This window comes from Penicillium atrosanguineum (genome assembly GCF_028827265.1).
Source record: "Penicillium atrosanguineum strain IBT 20685 chromosome Unknown utg000007l_segment0_segment0, whole genome shotgun sequence".
Lineage (NCBI taxonomy): Eukaryota > Fungi > Ascomycota > Eurotiomycetes > Eurotiales > Aspergillaceae > Penicillium > Penicillium atrosanguineum.
In genome coordinates this window covers 2,437,347-2,460,849 of record NW_026623139.1, presented here as the reverse complement: position 1 = coordinate 2,460,849, position 23,503 = coordinate 2,437,347, and the positions used below count along the sequence as shown (strand labels likewise).

Here is a 23,503-nt window from a genome sequence, read left to right as displayed (position 1 = left end):
GGAAAGGATCAGACAAGCGGCAAAGCAAAGAATATGATGAAGGATCAAGATGAATCAACAAATTGAACACTGGTGCTTTGTCAGGGAAGTCGAATCGAAGCTTCGGCGCCATTTCTAAGCTGATGAGAAAGCGGTAATTCCGTAATTCCGAGATTCGGATTTATAATTTGCATAAACACGCGCCTCACGCCGCAACTCGGATATCGCGAAATACTCAACTAGCGGAACAACGCGGTCAATTTTTCAAAGCTACCCTTCGTCCCTTATAAATTAAAGATATATCCCGTTTTCATAGGCTACAAAGCCCATACTCACTTCCACAATGGCTACTCGCATCCTTCGACCATCGAATCTCCAACCCATCAGCCGCGCATTTGGCTCCACAAGAACGCATCTGCATCCGCAAGCTCCGCGCGACATCACTTCATTTCTCCGCACATTCTCAACCACCTACCGCAATCACGCACCCAGCACTATGTCCGACGCACTCGTCCAGGCCGCTCAGGCCCGCCGCACCATCTATCAGCTCGGCAAGAACAGCCCCGTTTCTGACTCCAAGGTCGAAGAGCTCGTCAATGCCGCTATTCTGAACGTCCCCAGCTCTTTCAACACCCAATCGACACGCCTCGTTGTTGTTCTGCGCGAGGAACATGAGAAACTCTGGGATATTGCCATTGAGGCCTTCGGAGCACTCGTTGCTAGCGGTGCCGTTCCCGAGGAGGTGTTCAAGAACCAGACTCTGCCAAAGTTGCAGGGATTCAAGGCTGCTCATGGAACTGTTCTCTTCTACGAGGACCCTGCTCACATCCAGGGCTTCAAGGAGAAGTTCTCGGCTTACGCAGACAAGTTCGAGCCTTGGGCCGACCACTCCAACGCCATGCACCAGTACTTCCGTATGTCCACACATTCCCCACGTTATGGATAACTTTTTGCTGACAAGACACAGTCTGGACTGCTCTCGAATCTGTTGGCTTCGGCGCCAACCTGCAGCACTACAACCCTCTGATCGACGCCAAGGTCGCTGAGCAATGGAGCCTGCCTGCCGAATGGCGGCTGGTCGCTCAGTTGGTCTTTGGTAGCCCCGAGGCGCAGGCTGGCGAGAAGACCCAGAAACCCATTGAGGACCGGGTCAAGATATTCGGCAAGCTATAAATTGGGGTCCTTGATGTCTTGATGAATTTCCTTTGTTTGTACTATAGCATATAGATTCTAGATTTACAAATAGAGATTTGTTGTACGGACTAAAGAGTATTATGCTACATCTTGAGCAGTTGGAGATGTTTTTACAGTCTCCATTTTCCTCTTAGTATCATAATGATGAGCTTGCCGCAAAGATAAAGTTCCTTGAATTGGCTTCTTTTAAGCGAGACTAACTTCCGAATAGCTTGCATGGTAGCCACTTCCAGATCACCAGACCTCGTCTTCGTCAAATAGCCTCAATATCAACTCGCATATGAAACGCTTGTGGATTTTATAGTCATATATGGTACTGCTAGACTGTAAATTGGGCATGGTTTCGGATTTCGGATTTAGTCTACTACTTACACGTTCGGAACAGACTTTGAGTTATCAGAAGCCGCAATGTATGCATATCATGCAGAGCAGTGAGTATTAACAATCTAGAAAAAGACTAGTGCAACCATGATCCCCATCACTCACTCTCCCGTCCAGCAAAACCTCCTACCTCCCATTCCTATACCAAAACTCCTTCCCCTCTCCAAGGCACTCCCCAACCGTAACCACTATCATTAGCATTAGCCAAAAGCCACCCAGACACCCCCAAACCATACAACCAGAAAAAACATACTCTTTAATCCCCTCTTCTCAATCTCCTCGAGCATATTCTCAACAAGAACTTGCACGGTCGTCTGGTGCGTATCATGCGCCAATACAATCGTGCCGCCTGCAGCAAGCTCGGCCTTGAACTTCTCAAAGCTGCGCCAGCTGATCCCGGGATCATCATTTTCGTAGTCCTTCGTATCGACACTGGCCCCAATGATTGTGTACCCTAGCTCAGCCATTGCAGATAAAGACTCTGGGGAGGTTTGCAGGTATGGAAAGCGCATGAACGTTGGATAGAAGCCTAGTAGGTTCATGTATGTGTTTTCGAGGGTTGTCATTTGGTCGATAATTGCAGAGTAAGAGAGGGATGGCAGGGACAGATGGTTGTACCTGTTTGTTTCCAAATGGAGTGTTAGTTGGGTTTTGGTTTGATTCGGGAATGGGCAAACGGACGAGTGCGAGCCGAGTTGGTGGCCTTCAGAGAAGACGCGGCGGACGACTTCGGGGAATCCGTTGATGCTGCCTCTGTTTATGCCATTGAAGAAGAAGGTTGCGAGCGCATCATGGGCGGAGAGGGTATCTAGGATTTCGGGGGTGTATATGTAAGGCCCGTCGTCGAAGGTTAGGGCCACTGTTCCTGGGACGGTGCACTGATTAAGGATTGCGCCGACAGGAAGTTCGGAGTGGACAGTGCATCGGAGGTTGTGGCTATGGTCAAGGCTTGTGTTGAATGGGAGGGCGCGGAGCTCGTGTTGCAGTCGAGGGATCACGGCTGCGTGGGATATAGTTGCCAAAAGAGGGACTGTGGTCAGAAAGGTGAGCAGCATTGTTATAAGGAATGAGATGGAGCCACCCATTGCAAGTATAGATGTTAAGAGTAAGGTGAGAGTGATTCTGTTGGTTTCGGAGTTGAGTGTATTGGACTCAGGGCAAGTACAGCATCGCCGCTGCCTACGACTGGAATAAGGCCGCAGCCGGGTTGACGCATCTCATACATGTATAACTATGAGTTTTTCCAATTTGTTGCACTCTTTTCGTGCCATTCGCCGCCCGAATTGGTCTACGAGCTTGAAATCGAAACCGGGTATAATGCAGCCGCCAGTTTCAGTTTAGAACCCCTCAAGTTTTGAGGATCGTCCGACCGATAATTTCAAATGGCATGCACTCGAAAAGTCCCAATGGTATGCAATGCATCCCACCCCCCATGGGATAGAGCTTGTCTTCATTTCCTGAAAAGACACCTCAAAGCACCTCGCTCGAACCATGCTCTATTTTTGTTCCACCCTTGCTCAATGAGTTCTCGGCCCACCTTTACCACCTCCTCGACCTGCTGCTGGCTTCCCCATCCAGCAACCCTACTACCCCAGACAACAAGGTGAACGCCAACATGGATCGCAGTTCGGAACGCCATCTCTTCACTCAGAGGCCCATAGCCCTCCACAAGCCCATCAATCATCCATATTCCGCAATCAACGTTTCTGAAAAGCTTCGCCTCGTACAGCTCGGCAATCATCTGGGCCAGATCAAGAGCCCTGTTTCCAATTTGACATAGTTCCCAGTCAACAACGAGCAACTTTGTTTGGGACTGCTCAATAAGAGGGAAATCAGCAACAAGAACACTGAAGATCGCGTTAGCATTCTGTCACTCAAGGAGAGATAGAAAAACTTACTTCCCAGTCCAGAAATCACCATGAATAATTCCAAAATCCTCATGCTGATCACTTTTCTTCAACTCCGCAGCCGCGAAATTCTTAACTTTTTCAAAAAGACCGCGACTCTCTTCCAGAATGCCAGGAAAGGTCGCAATCGTGTCTATCAGCATAGAGTAATAGATATAGAATTTTAAATCCTTTCCCGTTTCATTCTTGGCAAACAAAGACCTGGACTCTGCCTGCTCACTGTTGCTCCCCCAGTGGTGAAACGACCTCAGCCAAGTTCCAAGGGAGCGCCCGAGCGATCGCCCCGAAGACTCTGACACGCCATGAGATAGATTCGAGAGAAGGAAGTTCTTCAGATCGAGCGAATTGGGAAGATCTTCCATGATCTGTATGTTATTTTCCCGGTCAAAATGGAAGACCCGGGGTGTTTTCACGGTAATGTTTTCCTGAGAGTGGTCCGGCAGGCCATCGAGAGCTTGGAGGATAGCTTCTTCGAAGTGCTAGCTTCAATTAGTATACGATGCTTGGTTCCCATGGGATGTCTCACACATCGTTTCGCATCAAGCTTAAAATTTGGGTTGAAGGCCCCATAGTCTTTCGAATGCTTAATGACAATGGAATTCGGGGAAGATGAAGGTTTGCCCCGATAGACGAAATTGGCATTGCCGCCTGACAACCGGCTGAGAGAGGAGCATGCAAAAGGGGTGTGCAAAATCTGCTTGGCGATTTGGTCGCGAACCTCATCTTTCTCTTCTGCGTTGGCCATGATGGGGTGTAGTCTTGGGAAAGTGAAAGGAATGTGCATTTTTTGAGTATTGATCCTGCGCTAGTCCGCAGACGGTGCCCGCAATGGAATGTGCCTTGCCCCACTGGAGATCAGCCGCACCCCACAGTGATTCACGGGCATTAGTAACATCTCGTTGTAATGGATGTGCAGAGGATTTTAAAGACCATGAATTGTCAGAAGCTGAGAATGATCTACCCTACATTGTTGTAAAGCTCTAGGCACCTAGATTTATAATGCAAAATATGATTTCTTACGAATGTATTGGGCCTCCTCAATCCTGGGGCAAGGATCAACAAACAGGACCATATTATGCATCGCAATCGAACCAAGGAAACATACTCATATCAAAAGGGATGCAAGTCCCCCAAGACAGCTGCACAAAACGAGTGAGTCACTGAAAAATGGCCAATAGAATCACACATCAGCAAAAACTTGCATAAAGCAGTCGCAAATGTGCAAATGTGCGCCCCTCCCACTAGCTGCCAAGCACAACCTACAGCTCAAGGGCACGCACCAATATCTAGCTCCACTAAGAGTATCCAACAGAACTATGTAGCTCAAGCACAAAAAGGCCCCGAGCTACGTATAGCCAGATGCAGTATTACTCCATACTCTGAGAGGATGTCTAGGCAGTCAGGTCGTGCACAAGAATCACGCTTGTGCATGGCTCTGGGGAACGGATGGCTCACCGCAGCCTTTCAGTTATCAGTAAATTACGGCAGCAGGATTCATAGTAAGACAAAACCTCCTTCACCGGTGATGAATGGATGTATGCTAATGATCCCGAGAAAAGCAGAATTGCACTGGGCAGTCAATCAAGCCAACTTGTTTCTTGTATCACTGGCCCACTCTGCTTGACCTGCCGAATCAGCATTTTACCTCCTTCCACGTCTTCGAGCCCACGCTCACGCTAATACCAATGCCCAAGCTCGACTCTCCTACAACGGAGATATCTCGCAACAGAACATCATCGACCTCACCAGTTCGAACGGTTATAGGCCCGCTCGCGCCCAGCCGCAGAAGACAAAGCGGCCGGAACATTACATCGGGTGAAACAAATTGATCAGCTTCTGACCTACTGTGGGCTCAATTTCAGTTCCATCGCGGGCGATTTTCACCTCTCGGCTAAAATTCCACGCCTAACGTAGCCCTCGAGTGTAACAAAAAGGAAATCTTCTGGTCGATAGCCACTGGATGCGGAAAGGGTTACGAAACGACGTATGCGAGTGCCTTGGAAGTATGTAACTACTCCCACTAATTTACATTCCTTTCTGGAAGTTCTTTATCAAGCAAAGCTCCTTAGTATAAACCAAACTGTCGGGGCGGATAACTCTGGGGTGGACTGCGCCAAAAACCGCAAAAGGGTTGGAGACCTCGTCCCAAAACCCGACCCGCGTTGGGTGCGGCTTGCCGCTAGAAAGCTACGGTGGAAAGGCGGCTGTCTCTGGCGCCAGAAGCTGTCATTCTCGGCGTCATTTTCACAGGTCCTTATATTCTACCTGTAAAAAGATCATCCACATAGCATATAATCCTCCGCGTATGAATACATCTAGGGGAAAGGTATCAAAAAGAGGCAGAGTAAGACAATTCCCCTCGCACTCAGCTACACCACAATGAGGTCTGCGACTGGAGGGGAAAGGAATGGTAATGTTCCCTAGACTCCATGTCCAACAATTTAACCCCGACGGGTTTGCTTCTTCTGGAGACGGCGTTGGTCCTTCGCGGTCTCGCGCTCCAGGAACTTGCGCTGCTCATCGGCGGTCATGCCGCGCAGGATGCGCTCACGCTCCTCCTTCTTGATCTTCTCAGCGGTGATCTTGCGCTCCTCGGCCTTCTCCTCCTCTTCGACGCGGCGCAGCTTCTTGATCTCCTCCTCGCGGACGTTGCGAAGCTTGCGCATCACCTCGCCACGGAAGTGGCCGACGGCAACGAGCTTATCGGCGAGACGTAGGTACTGGTTGAAGAGGGGCACGGTCGCGGAGTAAGCCGAGGAGAGGTTGATGGACAGTTGGATGCGCTTCTTGGGAACGGTCTCGTCGATCCTATTGGAGGTCAGAATTGCCAAGTTTTGCCGGTAGCATGTTCACCTCGAAACACGCTGACCTCAATATATTTTGACTGGAACTTACTTGGTAGGCTTGTCAACGGGCTGATCGGACACAATCAAGAACTCAAAGTCGTTACCAGCCTGCTCAACGGCCTTGATAAGGTCGGGGGTGAGCAGGGTCTCAGTGATTTCAGCGCTCTCGGACATGACAGTAACCCAGGAAGGAAGCTTGGGGTGATCCTTAGAGAAGGTGATGGAGGCATCGTAGCGATCAGTGCGGAACTTGCGCATCTGACTCTTATGAACAACAGCCCAGATAAAGCCATCATAGGTCGAGTTGTTAACCTTCAGAGACGAGGTATCATTGCCAAGAACAGGAACGAGATCCTTCTCCTTGCCATCGAAAGTGTACAGCATAGCCTCGTACTTCTCAGAGGGAGCCTCCCAGGTCTCGAAGAAGAAGCTGCAGGCGTACTCCATGAAGTAGTGGATGGGGTTGTAACGCTTGGGCATCTTGAGCGCAATATCCAAGAATGCAATGTTTTGACGACCAGTCGCATAGGTAGAGAACTCGTTGGCCGACTTCTCCTTGAGGCTCTTCTCCGGGTTGGCTAGCTCCACAGTGACGGCCTCACCATCGGTAGTGCGCGCGACACCATCGAATCCGACAACGGCGAACTCCTTCTGGAGAAGAGGAACATGAGCATTGGCCCACTCCCTCGCCTTGCGACGGTTCTTGCGCGTTCCCCAGACGTGGAAGAGAACCATGACCAGGATGAAGGGCATGATCATAGCCTCCTGCATGAAGTCGCGAGGGGAGGTGCGCTCCCAGACGCGGTACCATGCCGTGAAGGGGGCGGTACCGGTGCTCGACGCCTGGATGGTGGTCGAGTCGGCGACGAGGGACGCAGGCGAAGGGTTCGGGGCCTCGACGAAATCAGCAAAGTCTAGAGAACAGTGTCAGACCATCGCGCACGGGTGCAATTGGGGCGCAAGGGTATCATACCATCGTCAGGGTTGGCAGGCCTGGAGCCTGAGCCGAACATGTTCTTGAGCATGCCCGCCATGGTGTTGATGGAGATAGGAGGGTGGGTGGAAGGGAAAGGAGGTTGAGAGAATCGGTGCGGAGCTAAGCTGCTTCTAGCGCCCCACGGGACTTCTCCAGTTTTTTGCCTCCCGGACATTTACATGACAGCACAGTGCACAGTGCACAGAGATGTAGAGATAGAGAGAAAAAAATGATACCAATTCCTGTTCCTGTCCTATATTCCAAATCCAACCCCGAGTCCAAAATAGTACACAAAATGCTCGAGTGAGTGTGGTATCTAGCGAAAAAGAACAGAAAGACGCCAACCTGCAAATCCAAAAACCCAGTTTTGTACAATCCCGCTTCCAAAAAGATAAATAAAAAGTCGTAAGGGTCATTAAAAATCGAGTCAAGCCCGAGGAAAGAAAAACCACAAAGGAAATTGAGGTGGGAGGTCGCAATACTAGTGACCGTAGGCCGGGGGAGGAGTGTCATCCTGGGCACGCGACCAGAAGTTGCTGCAAGCATTGCCGGTCATCATCTTCTCCTCGCGTATGCGACGGGCGATTTCACCGGCCAATCGCTCGACCAAGAGGCTGTTGACGGGTTCTTCAGCCGTGTCGTCCTTGTTGAATGGAAGAACGGTGGCGGGTAGTGGTGGCCGGGAAGGTCCAGCTTCGGCCTTCTCATTGGGGTAACTACCGCGCAAGGTCGCACGAGGAGTGGCTTCAACATCCTCAGCTCTGGAAGCACGAATGGTCTCGATAGAGTATGAGAGGTCTCCAACATCATTGGCTCCCTGGCGCTGTTTCGGTCGAGAGAGGCTCGCCCGGTGGCGCTCGGGAATTGAAGGCAGGAGAGAGTCCACCTCGGCAGTCAGTGGGGGAGTAACCGGATCATCCGCTTGTTCGCTGACAATGGGCAGAGGAGCGGAGTAGATAGAAGGAGGGCTGCTAGATTCCCTCATTGAGCTGTCGTCGCTCACACTCATGGCATCATCGGTTGTCTTGGGGCGACGCATGTCCACCACACGTCTCTTACGCCTCCGAGAATGAGCTTTCGAGTGACGGCCGGCACCCAGAGTCAAGCCGTAACTGTTGAAAGATTGGGCTCCCACGGAAGGACGGCTGTGCAGAGACGCGTTGCTGGCGGTTTCGTGGAGCGATGACATGCTCCCGACTTGAGAATGTGTTCGGGAAAGGGCGGGGCTCAGAGGAGAGACGACGCTAGAGGGGAATTCGTTGGGGTCGGAAGGAGACGTCCAAGCCCGGTAGACGACCTCATTGATGGAAGGTGTGAAGAGCGATAGCGTCCGTTGCGAATCGGTCAGAGCGGCAAGGCGAAGAAGATTCTTCTGGGAGAAGAGCGAATGTGTCTCGACGGAGGAGTCTAGCGAAAGAGAAGCGATTTCTGTCTCGTTCAGAGCATTTCCAAGAGAATCCACAGGATCCTGTGGGGGACTAGCCAAAGGATCTTGGCCAGGACCCTCGCTTGATACCGCTTCCGTGTTGTCGGTCTCGTTCTGCGCCTCGTCGCCTGAGCGGTATTCCGGAACCCACAGACGGAGCGACAAGCGATGGATGATAGCAGGCAACTCATCCATGAACAATATCCGTAGTTGGGCCTCGATTTCTTTCTGGAGGAAGTCGCGCACGAATGGGATCGAATCGAATGTCGACGAAACCTTGAGGGACTCGAGTGGATCATTACGGAAGACGACGGTAATGCCTTTTTGTTTGGAGAAGACGAGAATCACGAAGCCGGACAGCTTGAAATCGGACAGTGTAATTTGTAGAGGGATAGTGAGCGGGGTACTAGAGGCGTGAGGTTAGCAAAGGCGAGAAAATAGACGTACAAGCACGCGAGCGCAACAGAGAGAACATACGCAGCAGCGAGAGGTTGAGGCGATGCGAAAGCAGGCCTTGTCAGAAGGTAGGTATTCAGAGGATTTGCCTGGACTCGGGTCTTGAGAGTCAAGAAGGCGTCGCCGGAATAAGACATCTTGAAGATTCCACGGAAGCGATCCTCGGCAAGGTCGCCGATCTCGAGAATCTCCAGGTCTGGGGGCATAGAGCCCAGGTTGAGTTCGGTGACGATAATATCATCGACGATGATTGGGGGTTTGGGTGATTTATTGAGCGCAGCAGTCAGTAGTTCTTGGGCGCGCGAGTAAAAACTCGCGTCGGCCATCAAAGGCGACCAGTTGAAGTTGAACGCCATGCCCGCGCATTGGGATCGAGAAGGAAGGAGGGTAGAGAGGGTGAGACGAAGGCGAGGATGGCGAGGTCAGGAGGAACGTGAAAATGGAAAAACCCGAAAGCGAGCCTTCCCGAAGTCGCGTGCCCGGACCACCCACTTTGGCTTTTTGCTTTCTTATTGTTTTTCCCTTCCCCTTTCTTTCGTCTCTTCTGTTGATTCACTTGGAATTATTCTGATTTTCTGTGAAGCCGTTTATTCTACGGAATATCCCCATTCTCACTGACGTGTTGTTCATGGATAACGTCATTCCAGGAACTTGCATTGTGACCCGACCCGCTCCGACTACTATTCCCACTTCGTCATTTCTGGGCCATTCACATTCCCCTCCGCGCCCGTGGCCGCATAAGTCCAAGCGCTACGCCCTGCTAAGCACCCACACGCCCGGGGAAAGGGGGTCTCGACGCGACGAAACAAAAGAAGTGCCGGGTGCCCACTACGCGGTCGACCGCGGGCCAGAAACGGCCTCCTCTTCGTAGATCCAAGTCTACTCCCAAGTCTAGCCCACGTTCTGTCTCATCTAGTCCAAGGGCGTATGGGTTTTGATTGCTCAATTAATGGAGTAAGGGGGAACTTTCCCGCCCATGCATGTCTGACGTTCACGTTTCACACTTCGTCATAGGTTGTAGCGAGACCCCACGAAAATGGTAATCAACAATACGACGTCGCACAGAATTTTTTCTTTCTTCTTGTGGAACCCTATAAACGGGACGACTATGGTAGACCTAGATTCTTATCTGATCTTCCACATCGAGTGACAATATTATGCATTGTCGGTCACCCGATTCTACTTTCTATATTCGAACAAATGGGTGTGTATAGGCTTGAAGTCCCGAGGTTTCAGTTTCACGGCTACGCCCAGGATGTCCACAAAGCTCACACTTGGGCGGGGTCTTTTACTCTTCTTTATTAATTGGATTCTCAGGTGTTAGGTTTATATGGTTTTAATCTACAAGGTATATGAATCATGTTAAATTGCGCCCGAGCAGTCGCCTCTATAGCTGTGGGGGTTCCTTGACCTGACTGGCAGACGAACGTCTGCCATTTCCCGGTAGAGCTCGAAATCATGCCAAGATAAGGAAGGATAGTGATCTATGGTTTTCAATGAGCTTCCCAGACGCGACTCTTCAAAATCGGTAGACAAAGGAAGAGAGGAGCAGCATAGGAAGCAAAGGGAGTATAGCTACGGCCTGTGATTGGCCGATAGTAAAAGAATGGCTCACCAGAGCAACCACCCGCTAAACCCTTTTGGGCTAAACGTCAATACTGTTTCGCATCCAGCATCGTCGCTTCCCTCTATCGCTTGTCGATTGCCATTCACCTGTTCCCACCTGCACAGACTCATTGCGGATAGTCATACAAAGAGAGAGCCCCACCATATCAAAGGGACCATGTCCTCTCGCTCATATTCCCCGTTCGAGGGTCACGCGACACCAATGCAATCGCAAAAAACCTCTACCAAGGCTGTCGCCCAGCGAAGGGTCTACGGCAAGCGAAGGAAAAATGCTGCCAGAGCCATTTTCGTGGAGAGGAGTCCCGTTAAGGAGACCTCTCCACCACGCACGAAATCAGATGATACCGTCGACGCCTTACAATTAAAGCTGGCCGAAGTGACCATCCAGGAGGAACAGGTATCTTCATCGGATGAAATCGACAGCGCAGCGGAAGTCAGTCAGACAGAAGAGAAAGATGATACTCTCGAGCCGTCAAGCTCCGTCGCCTCCCAACAAGCCGACTCCATCCCGCAGACCTCGCCCGCAAAGTCCCCCGAAGAAGTCCTCGAGAAGCCGAAGCCCTACGAAACCATGGTGGAGGTCAGAATCAGCACCAGAACCCAACAAGCAACACCATCCCAACCCCAAGAGAAATCAAGCATTGCTTCAACAGAACGAAGAGCTCCGCGACAAAAGATCCCCATCGGTCGGCGCTCGTCCGGTGTCGTCCACGACAACAAAGCCAACACCTATGTTCGCCCAATCCTCAATGAAGCATTATCCTCCCTAGCATCGCAAACTATCCAGAAGTTCAGCACATGGGCATCTCGATCCGTGACCATGTTCCACGTCGCGAAACTAGCAGAGGGTTCTTATGGCGAGGTATACAAGCTGCACTTGCGCGAGGAAAACAGTCGGCCCGCAGTCTCCAAGTCTAGATTAGCCAAATTGCAAGCCTACGGTGACGGTGTATTCAAAGTTGTCCCACTACGAGCGCAAACTGGTCCGGGTTCGAAGAAATTCACCACTATCGACGAGATCGTGTCCGAGGTCAAGATGCTCAAATACCTGGATCCAATACCTGGATTCGCGCGGTTCAGAGAGATCCATGTGGTACAAGGTCGGTTTCCGGAGACTTTCCAGAGTGCCTGGGACCACTACAAGAAGACCAAGGATGACTGCATGAACCCCAATCCGTCGAGCAAGAAAGCATATCCTGATACCCAGCTGTGGGCTATCGTGGAGATGGATGATGCGGGATGTGAGCTTGAAAAGTTTAAATGGGCATCAACCTTCCAAATTTATGATATCTTCTGGGGTGTGGCTATGGCGTTGGCACGTGCTGAGGAGTATGCTCTGTTCGAGGTGAGTTCTGCTAAGCTTCGGGGTTTGATAATGTGATTGACTAACAACTGGCAGCATCGTGATCTTCACTTGGGCAATGTCTGCATTCGATCCACACGACCGGACGGTTCGATGGAACCTCCTACTGAATTAGAGGTCGCACGCCTGCAATCGTCTAGTGGCTTCGGCTTTAGCTCCCTTGAGACAACCATCATCGACTATTCGCTATCGCGCGCTGATCTCCGACTTGCCGATCTGCCCGATGACCCTGAAGGGTTGGTTGAGATTGCGTCGTCAGATCTGGACAGGAAGCAAATCTTTGATGCCATTGGTCACGATGAGGATGAGATCTTGTTGCGAAACACTTATAGGTAGTAAGTTAACCCACCGGCCCGTTTCACAGATGACAGGGTTTTGACAAGATCCCATAGTATGCGTGCCACAGTTTATACCGGAAATCCCGCCGAAGCCGAGAAAATACCTGACATCAAAGGCATCTGGGCAGAATACGCCCCGCGAACGAACCTAGTCTGGCTACTCTTCATATTGAAGAACCTTCTCAAGAATAAGAAGTCTGAAGCACCACAGCCTGTTGTGCCAGCGCAGAGAAAGGCACTTGCACCCTGCTCTCCGAACAGGAAAATGACGGAAGGCGGGTCTGTTAAGAGCAAGTCAATCAAAGAGCACGATGCCGCAGGATCTTTAGTGAAAGAGCGCCAAGCAAAAGACTTCTCTGCACGAGTCTCAAAACTCAAGCAGACGCTGGAAGATAGACTCTACTCTGTCCTTGAGCTTCTGGATATCGAGCACGGTCATGAAGATATGTGCTGTGCGGCTGATTTGGTTGCTTATGCGATGGATTCACAGTGGCTGGCTCAGCAAGACTTCTTCTGATTTCGCTATTTGCATTTCACTCGATACCAGGCTGCCGCTTTTAGCATGTATAGGAAGGTGCATATTCGAGTTGGAAACATTATCACATATTTTGATAACGGTTTACGTGGCGTTATTTTTGAGATGCATTTATTGGTCGAGACATGGGTATAGCGGGTTTGCACATAGACAATACATCGGTACACATTATGTTTGAATTGCATATTCTTTCACGAATACTTTCAAGATTCTTAGAATAGTGAAGCTACAGACTGAGGCAGGCGCCGACTTTGAAGTGATTAGTCATCAACCTAACGGAGTCCGCAGGAGCACGTCGATTCAAGCTCAACATCTTGATACACACGCTAAACGCCTTTGAATACATAGATAATACCCTAGGTTGGAGGAATACACCATACCCTTCAATGAAGAATTCGAACTAACCACCCAATAGATTGCAAAGCTCAGCGCCGAGTCAAAGCACATCCTAGCCAGCATTTTTAAAAAAGCCATTGGACCGCACTAAGCCTGTGCCAGATCTCTAGTCCACCAATTTGCATGATTGAAATAGTGCAATTCATTCGTTCAAGGCACTTTGAACTCTCACTTCACTCCAGAGTCCTCTCCACCAGGCTTGAGTCCCATCTGAACACCCACTCAGCTCAAATCCCAACATCAACCCTGCTACAGCAGGTCAACCGCCCACAATGCCAATCACCGGGTACATTCCCCAAACTCAATGCTCACCTGAGAGCCCAAAATAGCTAACAAATGAAAAAGAATATATTTCATCCCCTCCCACCCAAACACCACAACAGTCCTCCCGGCCCTAACAGAGCGCCTTCGCACCGCATACCCAGAACAAGACCTCGTCCCTATCGGCCGCTGGGCCCTAGAACACAAGCTCATGCGCGATACGCCAGGTCTCCTGCCTCAATCTGGAAAATCTTCTAAACCCCGCTACATGCAGTTCCTCTCTTTGAGTCACTATCCTACTCACGGCTTCATTTACACTTCTGAGCCCGAGGCTCCTCATCCGGCTACTACACATACTCCCGCTCAAGCTGCAACGCCTCAGGGTGGTAGTGGTGGTAATGCGGGCGATTCACCAATGGTAATGACGACCATGCCCCCGGCCTCTTACTCAACGCTATTCCAACACTTCGTCTACGCCGCACAACCGTTCTGGGCGCACCGTTTAACGATGTCAGTGCCCGGAGGCGTGGTTTATGAAGTCGGTGACTTTCTCGTACGGATGGGCGATGTACGACAGACGTATCCCACTGCTAGGGTGCGCGGGACGGTTGTTGAGATTGAGTGGCGTGGGCCATCTGTTGTTGAGGGGTTGGCTGGGGATGGGGATGATGAATTTCGGTTTGCAGTTGAGGAGGCGGATGTTGATGCTGAGTATGTGGCTACGGCAGAGTTGATTAGGGGGTTTTGGAATCGGTTGAGGTTTGAAGGGGCGAGGGAGGCGATTCTTGTCAATGGGGTTGGGAGAGAGGTTAAGGAGAAGTTGAGGAGGGGGTCCGGGAGGAGAGAGAAGGTGACGGGGGGTGAGGGTGGGGATGGGGTGAAGGTTGGGGGTGAAGAGGAGGATATTGATCCGTCGGCTGGGGTGGATGTTGCGAGGCAGTATATGGAGGTTTTGCGGTTTAATCGCTAGATTGGTTGATACCCAGAGATATCTGTCCTAGTGGTGATCTACACACTTCTACGTGTCTCGAGGTTTCAGGTCAATTGGGCACTCATAAGAGTCCTTAGCTTATGCTCCTAGGCACGAACAGCCCAAGGAACCAATCATTTCACTAGAATGTGGGAACCGCATTTCAAAGAGCAGAGCACGCTTGATCATGAAGACATCCAAGTACGAAACATCGTTTACAGAGACAGTTGAAACTGAGATGGACATCGAAGGGTGGTAGAAAACATCCTCATTGGAAAGAAAACCGCGACTTCAACTAAGAGAGAAACATGGCGTGAAGATTATTTTTGCATCATGAGCTGGACGAACTCGTTGTCTGTAAAGTTTAGTATTAGCAATCTGCGATCGTCGTTCCCTGTCTCGTGTATGACGTACAGTCGATCCGGCCATCGCCATCCTGGTCCGCCTCGCGGATCATCTCGTCCACCTCGTCATCGGTCAGCTTCTCGCCGATGGAGGTCATAACGTGGCGCAGCTCAGCAGCCGAGATGAAGCCGTTGTTGTCGCGGTCGAAAACCTTGAATGCCTCGCGGATCTCCTCCTCAGAGTCGGTGTCCTTCATCTTACGAGCCATCATGGTAAGGAACTCTGCGGGCGGAGATTAGTCCCCGTGGGCCCGATCGACATATAAAACGGAGTAAATCATACCGGGGAAGTCAATGGTGCCGTTGTTGTCGGCGTCAACCTCGTTGATCATGTCCTGCAGCTCAGACTCGGAAGGGTTCTGGCCCAGAGAGCGCATGACAGTGCCCAGCTCCTTGGTGGTAATCTGGCCTATTGATCATACGTCTCAGTATATCTCTTTCTGTGGATTGTGTACTGCCGATCGCCAGTAGTACCCGCGACGAGCTGTCAGGATTGATCGCACTCACCATCGCCATCCTTGTCCTATTGTGACAAAATGTCTTGTCAGTCATGTTTTCTCGGCATCGTCTTCAATTGCGGTCACTCACAAAAAGGGAGAAGGCCTCCTTGTACTCGGAGACTTGCTCTTCGGTCAGAGAATCGGCCTAGAGGGGAGCGATGGCGCGGTCAGCACGTGTTTCGAATCGTCTGGTCGGACTGCCCCATTTTGCGGGCAGTTTTTTCTCCAGACTGACGAGTTCAGGGACGATGTAGGGAAATCATCGTAGCGGAGCATACCATGGTGAATGAATTTGGTGGTGGAGGGAGGATGTAGAGGGGTTGAAGAGGGGTGGGGAGAAGTGAAGTTAAGGGGAAGCCTTACGAGGGCCGGGTACATCACGCCGTACACAAAAATAGCGTACCTGGCAAGTACCCAACCACGCTGCCCCGCCCTGAAGGCGGTCAGCGGACTTACCCACAGGGACAGGGCTGAGTTTTGTTGCCAGTGCCAACTGAACTCTCGACTGACAGCTGCAGGTCGGTCAAGTGGGCGGTTGCTATTTACAGTATTACATCTTGCCTTACTCTGGGGCTAAGTGGGCTGTCTATACTGGTTGTCTTAATGTTGTTAAACCTGGTGAGGACTCCGGGCCGCTCTAAAAGCTTGGTTTGGGCCCTTGGGGCTGTCCCGCTCCATTCTTGCAACAACTAGCCGAACTAGCAGCCCTACAGCCAAGCCCGAAATTCATGTCAGATTAAGCTAAATGCTACCATTGGATACAGATAAAGCGGGGAAAGCCTCGATACCTGGGTTTGAAGCCCAAGATACTTGTAAGGCAGCATTTAGTCAGTGTTTGCGCCGATCGAAGAGCCGCTTAGTCTGCAGCACTTCCCCCGCACTTATATGTGGTAGGTGTCAGATGAGCACTTGAGGCAAGCTTATTGTATGACACTATTCTAATCTGATCCTAGGTTGCAAGTAGGCTGTATTACTAGGCCGTCTAGTGGCAAATAGTCCCATGATTCGCTCATCCTCTAAGCTGTACCCCTCATCTTCGCCCCAGCTACACCTGTGCCCTGGCACATGGGGCATTAAATGAACATTCCTTATTCTTATGATGTTCGATTCCAGGGATACCAGTGCGAACACGTTACAACTCGAATCTCAAGAATCAAGTTCTCAAGAATCAAGTCTACTGAGACCCTGGGATAGAGATTTAGAAATGACTAGGTAGACATTCAAACTATTTACGTGTATCTGCATCTGAACAGAATGAGCAAGGTGAGGTTCTTCCGCAATTCTAACTCGCGAAGCAGTCCGATGTTTACGACACCAACAAAATAATGAACCAAATTGCACGCCGCAACTAATGAGCTTTTCCCCCATCCATTCAGGCGCCCGATACCCTTGTTCCTATCGGTAACGAACCTTATTTATCTAATTATAACAGCAGAATTAAGTATCGGCGTGAACTTGTGGAAGCGCTAGGAACACTGAAGGCGAACCTGGATGGTACCTTTACAGGTCATGGAAAAGGCAATGAATCTGTATAATAGACCATCCACTCTGAACTGTAATTCAATTCTTCATTGTATCAAACTTTGGATGCCTAGTTTCAACAAACAGCGTCATGTTTTGAGTTCTTGCTTTTCCGAGGAAGCATCAACCAAGCCCTTCATTTGGGGGGTTTTCAACTTAGGGTTTATCATAAGGCCTATTTCTCTTTCGAGATGATGGTGAGCTTGAAAAAAAGAGCGTCAAGATCCGCTCTTGAGGGTCCAGAACTCGCTGAAATCCTTTGAAAAGGCATGAAGTGAGATAATCAGGGCAGTTTGAGAGAAACAATGCCACCAGCAGTGCGTCATAATAATGTGACCTTCGGGTCAATAACAGGTAGAAAGAGTGCTTCGTATTTCATTTGAAACCAAGATGAACGTGTGATCCAATTGAAGCCAAAGTCAGATTATTATCATTTCAGGGTTTGGATAGGCACTGTAATGAAATGAAATAGGAGCTGTTGAAAGTGGGAGAGTGTCGCATTCAAGTCTTCTAGTATATTGAACAATCTGCAGGGTATGAGGAACCGGGTTCTCATCCGCTTGCCCAAGAAGTTGGTCAGATCCGACTGAACCTAAAAGCAGACCGTGCACCAACTTAAAACGACGAATAAGGATTGCCAGCTTTATGGACCTGCTTGCAGGCTCCAGGTGACGCTTTGCCCTTATGCTATGTAAGTGATTCTACTCCAGAACCATCCTCTTTGAAGGCGTCTGAACTCTACCCAAGCCATACATAACCCTACCGCTTAGCTTTTTTCCCCAATCAGAACGCTCGAATTATATTTGAGACACGCAGAGCTTCTCGCTCGATTTATCAAGGTGGTCGGACAAATTGCAGGGCCTGCCGCACTGTTCGACAGACGGCAATTGCAGTCAACAGTCCCACTAGACGCAATCCTAATTTAATTGGTGATCTATTTTGTGGGGATATTGCCATCGTTCCGTTCATAGCTGCCACCGCTTCTTCCCGGTCAAGAAGCTTTTAATTTGACGTAATTCATTCGATGCTCAAATCCGGAATTGGCGATGGGAGAATGTTGTTCCGTGTAGTCTGACAACTAACATTTGAACCTCGGAATCCTCCGCGCCCAGTACCCTCTACTATCCCCTTATGGCTGCCTATCGTATTTGAGCGCTATCGAAGACTTGGGCTATAGGCCCTTTGACATCTGCATCATATCAAGAAGGGGCTTCGCCGAAAGAGGTGTTGGTAGGGTCAATATGGCTGTCACTTTCAGTGCAAATGTCGGCGCACAGGACCTCGCTGATATACTGCCGACCGGCATTGCGGTCCTCAATCATGAAGACGAGTCAATCTTTGTGAACCGACGTTTCCGGGAATTGATGACTTGTCAACGCGCCGAGTCATTTAAATGTTGGTCGCAATCGATTCATTCGGAGGACTACGACAGAGTGGCAGATGCTTATCTTAAAGCCTTAAAGGCTAAGCACGCCCTACGCATCGAGTACCGAACACGCAGTCAGAGCTCTCTATGGCGTGCGTTGATGTTGTCCCCGCTGGATGAAACGGATGTGCGACGGTTTAAATTAGGTGATGAAGGGGGATTCATTTGCACTATCGCAGATATCACTTTGGAAAAGACAGCGGAGCTTGTCCAGGAAAGTCTTGCGCGAGAGGCACAAGAGCGAAAGCAGCAGCAGGAACGGTTCATTGATATGATCAGCCACGAAGTCCGAAATCCTCTTTCTGCTATTCTTCTTTGCACAGAGGACATACTTCAAGCAGTGAAAGACCATGGGACTAGTGGAATGCCCCTAGCAGAAATTGCACAGGCAGCGGAAACCATAAGTTTATGCGTTTCGCACCAAAAGAGAATAGTCGACGATGTTCTCATATTCTCAAAGCTGGACGCATCAATGTTATCCCTGTCCCCACGAAGAGTTCAACCAAAACGACAGCTGGCGAAGCCACTCTCTATATTTCGGCCTGAGCTTCGAAAGCAAGATATCAAGTTCGAATACAAGATTGACAATTCTTATAGCGATTGTGGGATTGAATGGGTATTGGCAGATCTCAACCGAATGGGCCAGGTCCTCATCAATCTGGTTTCTAACGCAATCAAATTCACCGCTACGGCTCAACAAAAGAGGGAAATTAGAGTCTCCATGGGTGCCTCTCATGAGCGACCGCCATCGTATCCTCCAAACGTCGTGTTCTTTGATTCTGGAGAAAAGGCGCTTCGCCTGGATGCTACCACTAAACCGGAGTGGGGAGATGGCCAAGTGGCGTATGTTCTGGTGGCGGTGAAGGATACAGGAATCGGCATTAGCGACGAGGCTCAAAAACAACTCTTTAAAAGATTCAATCAAGCAACACCAAAAACGGAGAGCATGTACGGGGGTTCTGGTCTGGGCCTTAATGTGAGCAGAAAGCTCTGTCACTTGCACGGTGGAGAGATTGGCGTGAGTTCTATGGAAGGACAAGGGAGTACCTTCGGTTTCTTTTTCAGGGTTCGGCAAGATTCTGAGCCTCCTGGTAATGAGTCCCCCGAGGTTGACGACTTCTGGATAGAGAGTTTGACCAGTGGCGTCAAAGCACTGAGCAATGAAGTTACTGGAATTAATGAACAGACAAGGCCTCCAGAAATTTCAGGAAATCCGACTATCACTCACATTCAAGAGATAGCGCCCGGTGCTGCGAGCGACGAAAAGTACCTTCATACCTCAGAAATTGCCCGCCAGGTTGGACCTGATGCGTCTACTGCGAATGACGAACAAAGCCTGCGTTCTGAGAGCGAGAAATCCCAACCAGCTAATGACCAAATGGCGTTCACCGTTTCTGGTTTGAGCTCTGAGACCAATAAACATCTGCACATTCTTGTGGTGGAAGACAATTCCATCAATCTGCGCATCGTTTCCCGGAAGCTGCGATCTCTGGGATTTCATGTATCTGAGGCAAAGAACGGCCAAGAAGCCGTAGCTGCTGTCCGACATGATAAGTTCGACTGTATACTTATGGACCAGGAAATGCCTGTGATGGATGGCAAATCCGCGACCATAGCAATTCGGAAGCTTGAGCAAGAAGGTATCGCGCGAACACCTATCCTTGGAGTGACTGCGAATGTCAGAGCCGATCAGCAAGCAGATATGCTGAAAGCTGGTATGGATGATATAATCCATAAGCCATATCGATCAAACGACCTGTTCGAAAAGATAAATCAATTAGTGGTACTCAGGCAAAGGGAATGAAGTGCTCGTTAACGAAGGAACGAAATGTACATTTGAGATATCGTTTGATGAACTACGCTTTCATGTACGCAAAATGCATACGGCAACCGACTTGCTAAATCAATCATTCACGTATCGTTCATCGAGCCAATGCAGGCTTTTTGGCAGGGTTTGACTGTGAATTCATCTGATCGGCAATTGTCTGAGCTATTCCCTTAATAACATTAGTGCTCTTATCTACCATCCCCGAACAGACAATCCCCACTGCACGAACGTTCATAATCTTGAAAAAGAGCCAGCGTGAGGGACACGGACTGATGCGTTGAGTGGATATTACACACACAAATACACGTACAACCAAATGCACGTATCAGAAATCCAGTTTCAAACACATGAATATTTTGTCGTAGGCTGAACCTGTAGCCAGGACCACACAGTCTGTCGCAACTGTGCTTCCGCATGGTAATGTTGGACCTCGGTGAGCCTAATTACTTTTAGTACCGTGGTCCGAGATGAAGATTGATTTTAACGTACACTTTTGCCTTCCAGGCTTTGAGAGGATAATCAGCCTCAGCCAACCTCCAATCAAGCTTGGTCTTGGCCTCTGGCTCGTCAGTCGGGTCGTGATAAGGCGCCAGGTAAGGAAAAGTGAGGGTTTCCGATGCCGTCGCTCGTTTGTGGGGGTCGAAGACAATCATCTTCGTAAGGATATCGATAGCTGCTGCGGTTGGCACAAATTTTGTTCTGTGGCGCTCAATAGCATACCTAATGGATCAACGTCTGGCAGAACGGAAGACAGTGCTTTGCCTTCACTTCTTGGAAGTAATAGTATGAAATTTGGAATCTGCCATGAGAAATTTTAGAAGAAGCCCCTTGAATGTCATTTTCTTCGGGTGTGCCATTGAGAAGTGGCCATTGCCGCTATCAAGAACTTTGCACCAACATTTTTAGTTATTTCTTTGATTAACATATGATCTGGTGGCGAGCCAAGCAATTTGGTAATAGCATGAAGTTGATGGATGGTGTTATCACCTGGGAAAAGAGGTGTTCCCATAAGTAGTTCGGCGAAGATACACCCTGCGCTCCAGATATCAGTCTGCCCATGGTAGCTCTGCCTTGAGATTAGGACTTCGGGCGCCTTGTAGTGCAGGATCGAGCCATATGCCATTGGGGACAATTTCTGAACATGTGCTATCCCAAAATTGCATATCTTGAGATCACAATTCCGATTTACCAATATTTGACTTGGTTTCAAATCATGATGAAACACCCCTGCTGAATGTGCATATTTCAAACCGCGCTAAAAGCCTCGTCAGTCAACTGGTACAGTGTCATTGGAAATAGATGTGCGGCCAGACCATCATTTGATAAAGAAAATACTGAACATATTCCTTTTCAATGCCCCTGGTTCTCAATAGTGTCTGAAGATCGGTTTCCATCAGCTCTGATATTAGATAACTATGTCTGTTGTTAGAACAGGGATTCCATATGTTGGAGGGAGGACAGCAAACATGTCTTCTGAAGGTGACATGAATATATCGACCAAATTGACGATCTGACTTCGTCAGTGCTATGGCGCGATTAGATACTCTAGGGCAATTGCGCACATTTTCATGTTTCAAATGTTTCAACGTGATTATTTCCCCAAACATACGCTTCGCAATACTCTCAGTTGCAAATGGCTCGGCGAACTTCTTTAACATGACGTTTTGTTGAAGAATCTGGTCCCTGGCGAAACTTCAATCAAGAATGTGTCAGTTTTAATCTGACCAGGACAAGGATTCCTTCGGATGGCAAATGAGAGAGTGACCTACTACACAAACCCAGAAGTATCGATCCTCAGGGGTTTCAGTCCAGCGTATCTGAGATAATATGTGATTTAGAACGTCACCAGGTGAAATTAAATGCTGATTTCATACCTTGCTGTTACCTCGACTAGCTCGTTCGACACGTTATGCGGCACAAAATACGCCATGACGTTAGCGGGGAGGGTGGGAGACGAAGGAGGTGTCGCGGTTCTGGTAAAATGCAAGCCTCGGTCCACCTGGGCAAACCAGTGTTTAATTGCCGGCTACAGACTGAATCTTGGAAATTTCTCAAACAGTCACGTGTACGGAGATGGAACTTGAATTTCTGCACTAGTAGTGGAATGCATATACAGATTGAGATTGATTGGCTGATTGGACATCCGAGGAGGGCACCTTATTCGGGGAAAACTTCTCCGTCCAGCGCAAGAACCATCGCCCCACTACAAAACTTGTATCGCACCCCATGTGGAAAAAACTAAATAATGAAACTGTATCTTACTATGATTGTTTCCAAACACGCGAAAGGGATTATAATAGTGGATAAATAGTCAACCAGATCGGTATAGGTGGATTAGACTGTTAGCCACTCTCGGTGGCCAGATATATTCTACCAGCACAGGGCTATATTTGAGGGACATGTATTGCTGTGTCTTTGACGTCCTCTTCACTCGCATTGCCTCCCTGCCACCTTGGCTTGTCTCGTTCCTCTTTATCCTCCTTTAAGCTAGGTACATTTTCACTGCAACTTCTGGCGGACAAGATCCTCCGCTATATAAACATTATTCCTCCTTTATTCACTCTGTCCTTCTAAGCATTCAAATCTCCTTTGTATTTTCTCTCTGCATGAGATGTTTGCACTTTTTCTCCGTATCACTTGCCTTGTTACAGGTTCGGTATTTCAAGATCTTTGGGAGCCTGATGGGCGTTTGTTTGGAGATCGAACCTGAAATAATCTCGACTTTTTATGAGCTGGGGGCTTACAATGGAGCGATTCATTCGAGTACTTCGGGCTTTTTTTATATCTCGATGACTTACCGAGAGCCGCTGTGGTGTCAGATAGTTCTAGGGAAGGCCGAAGCTAGAAAATGCATTCCGCTAAATCGCTGTGAAAGCATGAATCCGAAGAGACCCAAGATGGCGGTAAATCAAAGTAGCACGAGACCCTGATGGGAACATCTCCCCTTCCAACCCCAGTTTACCTTCACAACTACAGATAATCTGTCTTCATCGGAGCGGTCTCCTCTTTACAAAGCCTATCATGATAATCATCACCATGCATGATATTTAGGTTGATTAAGCCAGTCATAACTACCCTCAAGCTGACATAAGGACTGAAGATGGGCTCATGTCTTTCCCCTTCCACTTTCCTTGGACGCCTACTTAGAAAGAAACCAAGCCGTTTACCTT

At 49.3% G+C, this 23,503-nt stretch overlaps 9 protein-coding genes across 9 annotated transcripts; 4 read left to right on the top strand and 5 right to left on the bottom strand.

The window, feature by feature from the left end:
* Nucleotides 1-322: 322 nt before the first annotated feature.
* Nucleotides 323-1,152, top strand: N7443_009117 (nitroreductase family protein; the record flags this gene model as incomplete). Its single annotated transcript, XM_056889173.1, has 2 exons — nucleotides 323-893; nucleotides 947-1,152. The coding sequence occupies 2 exons, from the start codon at nucleotides 323-325 to the stop codon at nucleotides 1,150-1,152; spliced, it is 777 nt and encodes a 258-aa protein (XP_056738475.1).
* A 528-nt stretch (nucleotides 1,153-1,680) lies between these two features.
* Nucleotides 1,681-4,206, bottom strand: N7443_009116 (uncharacterized protein; the record flags this gene model as incomplete). Its single annotated transcript, XM_056889172.1, has 5 exons — nucleotides 1,681-1,742; nucleotides 1,808-2,584; nucleotides 3,034-3,401; nucleotides 3,453-3,940; nucleotides 3,988-4,206. 5 exons carry the CDS (start codon nucleotides 4,204-4,206, stop codon nucleotides 1,681-1,683), a joined length of 1,914 nt encoding a protein of 637 aa, XP_056738474.1.
* Nucleotides 4,207-5,902: 1,696 nt separating this feature from the next.
* On the bottom strand, nucleotides 5,903-7,341 carry N7443_009115 (CCDC47 family protein; the record flags this gene model as incomplete). Its single annotated transcript, XM_056889171.1, has 3 exons — nucleotides 5,903-6,269; nucleotides 6,357-7,221; nucleotides 7,281-7,341. 3 exons carry the CDS (start codon nucleotides 7,339-7,341, stop codon nucleotides 5,903-5,905), a joined length of 1,293 nt encoding a protein of 430 aa, XP_056738473.1.
* A 423-nt stretch (nucleotides 7,342-7,764) lies between these two features.
* N7443_009114 (MDM34 family protein) lies at nucleotides 7,765-9,521 on the bottom strand (the record flags this gene model as incomplete). The annotated part of the gene is made up of 2 exons (XM_056889170.1): nucleotides 7,765-9,115; nucleotides 9,187-9,521. The coding sequence occupies 2 exons, from the start codon at nucleotides 9,519-9,521 to the stop codon at nucleotides 7,765-7,767; spliced, it is 1,686 nt and encodes a 561-aa protein (XP_056738472.1).
* Nucleotides 9,522-10,948: 1,427 nt separating this feature from the next.
* On the top strand, nucleotides 10,949-13,009 carry N7443_009113 (uncharacterized protein; the record flags this gene model as incomplete). The annotated part of the gene is made up of 3 exons (XM_056889169.1): nucleotides 10,949-12,136; nucleotides 12,191-12,489; nucleotides 12,547-13,009. 3 exons carry the CDS (start codon nucleotides 10,949-10,951, stop codon nucleotides 13,007-13,009), a joined length of 1,950 nt encoding a protein of 649 aa, XP_056738471.1.
* Nucleotides 13,010-13,695: 686 nt separating this feature from the next.
* Nucleotides 13,696-14,654, top strand: N7443_009112 (uncharacterized protein; the record flags this gene model as incomplete). Its single annotated transcript, XM_056889168.1, has 2 exons — nucleotides 13,696-13,709; nucleotides 13,769-14,654. The coding sequence occupies 2 exons, from the start codon at nucleotides 13,696-13,698 to the stop codon at nucleotides 14,652-14,654; spliced, it is 900 nt and encodes a 299-aa protein (XP_056738470.1).
* Nucleotides 14,655-14,974: 320 nt separating this feature from the next.
* On the bottom strand, nucleotides 14,975-15,839 carry N7443_009111 (calmodulin; the record flags this gene model as incomplete). The annotated part of the gene is made up of 6 exons (XM_056889167.1): nucleotides 14,975-15,009; nucleotides 15,069-15,281; nucleotides 15,342-15,467; nucleotides 15,566-15,581; nucleotides 15,647-15,703; nucleotides 15,837-15,839. The coding sequence occupies 6 exons, from the start codon at nucleotides 15,837-15,839 to the stop codon at nucleotides 14,975-14,977; spliced, it is 450 nt and encodes a 149-aa protein (XP_056738469.1).
* A 2,481-nt stretch (nucleotides 15,840-18,320) lies between these two features.
* Nucleotides 18,321-20,309, top strand: N7443_009110 (hybrid sensor histidine kinase/response regulator; the record flags this gene model as incomplete). Its single annotated transcript, XM_056889166.1, has 1 exon — nucleotides 18,321-20,309. The coding sequence occupies one exon, from the start codon at nucleotides 18,321-18,323 to the stop codon at nucleotides 20,307-20,309; it is 1,989 nt and encodes a 662-aa protein (XP_056738468.1).
* Nucleotides 20,310-20,782: 473 nt separating this feature from the next.
* On the bottom strand, nucleotides 20,783-22,025 carry N7443_009109 (uncharacterized protein; the record flags this gene model as incomplete). Its single annotated transcript, XM_056889165.1, has 4 exons — nucleotides 21,647-22,025; nucleotides 21,232-21,588; nucleotides 21,067-21,209; nucleotides 20,783-21,032 (listed from the first exon to the last, which is right to left on the bottom strand). Exons 1-4 carry the CDS (start codon nucleotides 21,989-21,991, stop codon nucleotides 20,783-20,785), a joined length of 1,095 nt encoding a protein of 364 aa, XP_056738467.1. The 5' UTR covers nucleotides 21,992-22,025.
* Nucleotides 22,026-23,503: the final 1,478 nt, after the last annotated feature.